At 35.5% G+C, this 5,205-nt stretch overlaps 1 protein-coding gene across 1 annotated transcript; it reads left to right on the forward strand.

Annotated features, from left to right (window-relative positions):
- The first annotated feature begins 675 nt into the window (after positions 1–675).
- On the forward strand, positions 676–4,281 carry LOC131641424 (3-hydroxy-3-methylglutaryl-coenzyme A reductase 3-like). The gene is made up of 4 exons (XM_058911724.1): positions 676–1,803; positions 2,673–2,854; positions 2,991–3,337; positions 3,539–4,281. Exons 1-4 carry the CDS (start codon positions 869–871, stop codon positions 3,779–3,781), a joined length of 1,707 nt encoding a protein of 568 aa, XP_058767707.1. The 5' UTR covers positions 676–868; the 3' UTR covers positions 3,782–4,281.
- The last annotated feature ends 924 nt before the right edge of the window (positions 4,282–5,205 follow it).

Here is a 5,205-nt window from a genome sequence, read left to right on the forward strand (position 1 = left end):
TTTTTAGACCAATAGAATATTAAAATTTAATTTTTTAAGGCATCTTAGAAATATTAACCGGGTAGAATAAATATAAAATTCCTATAAATGGAAAATAAGCAGAGTAAGTGAGCATCTTAGGAATATTATACGTGTAGAATAAATATAAAATTTCTATATGCAACAAATACTTTAAAACCTTTAAAAAAATGCAACATTAACGTATGTCTTTAAAGGTATAATTTCTATAAATTTAAATATATTTATTAACTTTTAAATAATAAATATAATATAAATTGCTTATTAAAAAAAATTATATTTTTTTTAATTTTTATAATATACTAATCCTATCTTTAATAAATTTCGATAAATATATCTTATCTCAGACGACATAAATAGACCGACTGACTTCATTATTCTATAATTTCGTAACCGCATGGAATACGAGTTCATAATTAATAATTTTCAATATAAACCTACTCTTCAATTATTAGCACTATAGATAAAAAAAAATCACGTAACAAAAATGTTTATTGCACGTTGCATGTGGAGAGTGAGACATATAGTAAATCTTCCGTTCAAATAAAATTCAAACAAGCGTCACACGCAGTACTCGTGGGCAACGAATCAGCGCGCCAACCATTTTTCTATTCTCTATTCTCTCTCTTATAAACAACCGTTACAAATTTTTCTCATTCATTCATTCTCCACTATTTTCTCCCTTCCTCTCATTTTCTAACCAACCAAACAAAAACATTCTAACCCCTTTCCCATTTCTCTCTTCCCCAAACTCCCTTGTTTTCGCTTCTGGGTTTTTTCTTCCGTACGTTGCTTCCATTTTCCTTCGCTTTTTTGTATCTGCATTTCGTGGATCAAAATTCGTCGGAAAATGGAGCATCGCCGGAGAGATCAAAATTCCTTTCCTACACCCGTTCACCCCGGCGAACTCCAAAAAAACCAGAAGCTCGCATCTACCGACTCACACGCAGCTTCTCTATGCATGGCTAATGCGGTTTTCTTCGGTTTATTCTTCTCCGTCGCGTACTTTCTCCTCCACCGTTGGCGCGAGAAGATCCGTACATCCACTCCTCTCCACGTCGTTACTGCGTCCGAAACCGCCGCTATTGTTTCTCTTGTAGCCTCCGCCGTTTATCTATTAGGCTTCTTTGGTGTCGGATCTCGTGCTTCCTTCCCGGAGGATCTCTCCGATGAAGAGATCCTCGCTAAGGAAGATTCAAGGATATCAGGACCGTGTCCTGCCGCACTTGTCGACACCGACGCGAAACCAGCAATAGCTCAGTCACCGAAGATTTACGACGTTGCTGCACCGGTGAATCTCTCAGCCGAAGACGAGGAGATCGTGAAATCGGTTGTTTCCGGTTCAATTCCGTCGTACTCGTTGGAATCTAGGCTTGCTGATTGTCAAAAAGCGGCGGCGATTCGTCGTTCGGCGGTTCAGACAATTACAGGGAAGTCTTTGGAGGGTTTACCGTTGGAAGGTTTTGATTATGATTCGATATTAGGTCAGTGCTGTGAGATGCCGATAGGGTTTGTGCAAATTCCGGTTGGTGTTGCAGGTCCATTGCTGTTGGATGGAGTTGAGTATACAGTACCAATGGCTACAACGGAGGGTTGTCTTGTTGCGAGTACTAATAGAGGGTGTAAAGCTATTCATGCTTGCGGCGGAGCTTCGTCGGTTTTGCTTCGAGATGGAATGACTAGAGCACCTGTGGTTAGGTTTTCATCTGCTAAAAGAGCTGCTCAGTTGAAGTTTTACTTGGAAGATCCACTTAATTTTGATGCTCTTTCTCTCACTTTCAACAAGTATGAATTTCTCTTATTTTCTTTTCATTATTTCAATTTGGTTATGACTTGTGATTTGTGAATTATTATTATTAGGTTAACAAATGTGTATTAATTTTGATGCAATTGAGATCAAATGATTTGTGGGATTTTGAATCCTCTCAGATAGAAATTTAGGTTAAGGGATGTGTTGAATGTTGATTGAAAGGATTTGAATCTAGCTGAAAAAGTAGAATGGGTCCCCTGCAATGGCATAGATTTAAATTTTAAGTTTATTTGTCTTTGATCCCACATCCCTTCATCATTGCAGTGGATCTAAGTAAGTCTGTGAAAAACAAGGCCGCCTTTGAGGGCGTGCAAGGTGGACTACCACATTGCACAAAGTTTGATACGTTTAAGTCGTGTCTTAAAAAGGCCTTCTAAAATATTTTTCACAGTTAAACCATGACAAAACAGGACTCCTATTTGATTTGTCTCACTTCAATCTTGGTTAACCTACACAGAGTCTCCGAAAACTTAAGACGGTCCTGGGGAGTAGGACGGGAAATAAGAGAGAGATAAAGAGAATAGAGAGGGAATAAATTGATGAGACGGAGAGGATCCACACTTAGGTGTTGATTGACACCCTGTGTTTCGCATGCTAAATTATAGTTCATAGATTAATCTAATGGAAAATCTTAGTTCATAGATTGATCTAAATGTTGAGAGATCAAAACTTTTAGGGGTTGGAGTTGATGGAGAGGTCAGATAGGATCCATTTTATGGAGGGTATTGAGATGATCTAATTTATTGTGCTATCAATACTTTCAGTTTTTGGGATTACTGGGGTGATAAATTAAAATTGGGATGTGTTATTGCTTGTTCATTAATAATTTAATGGATTTGTGCAGGTCAAGTAGATTTGCTAGATTGCAGAGCATTCAGCCTGCTATTGCTGGCAAGAATTTGTACATTAGATTCCGTTGCAGTACAGGTGATGCCATGGGGATGAACATGGTATCAAAAGGCGTTCAAAATGTCCTTGATTTTCTCCTAAATGATTTCCCTGACATGGATGTCATTGGAATCTCTGGTAAATACATTAACTTGTTTATTTATAAGTTTTTTTTTCCTGCACACCTGTAATTCTAATATTGTGTTTTTTAATATGGTTGAATTGAAAGTAGTTACTAATGCTTTCATGCGCACTGTTGGTTTGGTTGTGGCAGGAAATTACTGTTCCGACAAGAAAGCGGCGGCTGTGAACTGGATAGAAGGGCGTGGTAAGTCTGTGGTGTGTGAGGCTGTAATTAAGGAAGAGGTGGTGATGAAAGTGTTGAAGACTAATGTGGAGGCATTGGTTGAGCTAAACATGCTTAAGAACCTAACTGGCTCAGCCATTGCTGGTGCTCTTGGCGGGTTCAACGCTCATGCTAGCAACATTGTCTCTGCTATCTACTTAGCCACTGGTCAAGATCCTGCTCAGAATGTGGAGAGTTCTCATTGTATTACCATGATGGAAGCTGTGAATGATGGCAAGGACCTTCACATTTCTGTCACCATGCCTTCCATTGAGGTACAGGAATTCATGTTCCCTTCGAAATTAAATACAACATTATCAGAAATTCACACTTAATGCAAATGTTACATCTTTTCCATTTTTACCCAAGCATTCATGTAGAAGCAAACTTGATTTTTTTAAAATTCCTTCCATTTCTTTGTATCATTAACTAGATTTCCTATAATGATGACAAGATCCTTTGTTCTTATCATTCAGGTTGGTACTGTGGGAGGAGGAACACAACTTGCATCTCAGTCAGCTTGTCTTAATTTACTTGGTGTGAAGGGTGCCAGCAAAGACTCTCCCGGCGCAAACTCTAGGCTACTGGCAACCATTGTAGCGGGATCAGTCCTCGCCGGGGAACTATCACTCATGTCTGCAATTGCAGCTGGGCAGCTAGTTAAGAGTCACATGAAATACAACAGATCTAGCAAGGATATCTCCAAAATCGTCTCATGAGCTGGCCACATACAACGCAATAATAAACTTGTAGAGGGGACCGACACCTCTAATAACGACAAGGTATATAGTTATAGTTAACTTTCAAAAGGACTATTGGTGGTGGCCAAGGGTGAATAAAAAATGATGATTGGCATATTTTCAATAATACATCCAGCTCAACAAGAGCATGTGGTAAGAACTAAGAACTAAATAAGAAAAGCTTAACCACCTAGTCCATGTGAAGACATTGTATTTTATGAGATTGTACAAAAGGGTTGAATCAAAAAATGGAGAAAAATAAATAGCTAAACTTTGGCTTAGTTTTTATTCTTTTTGTTTTGTTTTAATTTATTCTGTACTATGTCATTCTGACATGGAAAGCTATTGCCTCAAAGATTCAGTATTTTAGTGTGTATGAAGGAGTATTTTGCTTTGTTGTTGTAATCTCCTAGTTCTGGTAAATTTGTAACTTTAGCAAGAGCTGAGACATCAATGAAATGTAGAGTTGTTGATAATAATCTCTGGTTGTCTTTTGGTGCTTGGCATTTGGGACGTTGTGCAAATACTTTAGATCGGTTTTTCCGAAATAATTTTTATAGAGATTCTAAGACAAGAGAGTTTAAAGGGATATTCATGTGCCGGTTTTATTTATGTCTTAACGTGTTGCTTCCTGGCCAAAATTCTTGAATTTAATCCATTTTTTTATTGGATTAAACTTTTGCATATGTGTGTCACTGTGTGTGAATCAGAAGTCATAACAAGAAAGTAAGGAAGAGTGTGAAGAATGAGTTCATCTTTCGTATATGATCTTACTATAAATTTGAAAGAATTAAGGTTCGGCTTAATGTGAAGGGCAAGAGACGGAATATTATAAATAATTGGATCATATTTTATTCAATATGATAGAAATTTTTTTCTCTGATTCATATTTTTTGTTTTCTAATATAAGCTAATTAAAAAATAGTAGAAAAAAATTAATTATTAACTTATTCTTAAAAAATATATTCTAATATATATATATATATATATATATATATATATATATATATATATATATATATATATATATATATATATATATATATATATATATATATATATATATATATATATATATATATATATATATATATATATATATATATATATATATATAGAGGGCATATCATATGAGAATGACATATTTATATGAGAATGTGAGAATGAATCTGAACCATTGGATTTTAAAATAAATGGTGGAGATTATAAGTGAATCTTTTTTTCTCTCTCCTACTTCATTTATTTCAAGATGCATGAGAGAGAAAAAAAAGATTCATATATAATCTCCACCATTTATTTTAAAATCCAATGGTTCAGTTTCATTCTCACATTCTCATATAAATATGTCATTCTCATATGATATGCCCTCTATATGAGGGCATATCATATGAGAATGACATATT

The sequence above is a fragment of the Vicia villosa genome, linkage group LG1, assembly GCF_029867415.1.
Source record: "Vicia villosa cultivar HV-30 ecotype Madison, WI linkage group LG1, Vvil1.0, whole genome shotgun sequence".
NCBI lineage: Eukaryota > Viridiplantae > Streptophyta > Magnoliopsida > Fabales > Fabaceae > Vicia > Vicia villosa.

Bases quoted from the DNA above. Each gene is read 5' to 3' on its own strand.
- LOC131641424 (XM_058911724.1), top strand. From the start codon at position 869: ATGGAGCATCGCCGGAGAGATCAAAATTCCTTTCCTACACCCGTTCAC. The intron at 2,855-2,990 runs GTAAATACATTA...TGGTTGTGGCAG, and splicing joins GGATGTCATTGGAATCTCTG to GAAATTACTGTTCCGACAAG. The intron at 3,338-3,538 runs GTACAGGAATTC...CTTATCATTCAG, and splicing joins TCACCATGCCTTCCATTGAG to GTTGGTACTGTGGGAGGAGG.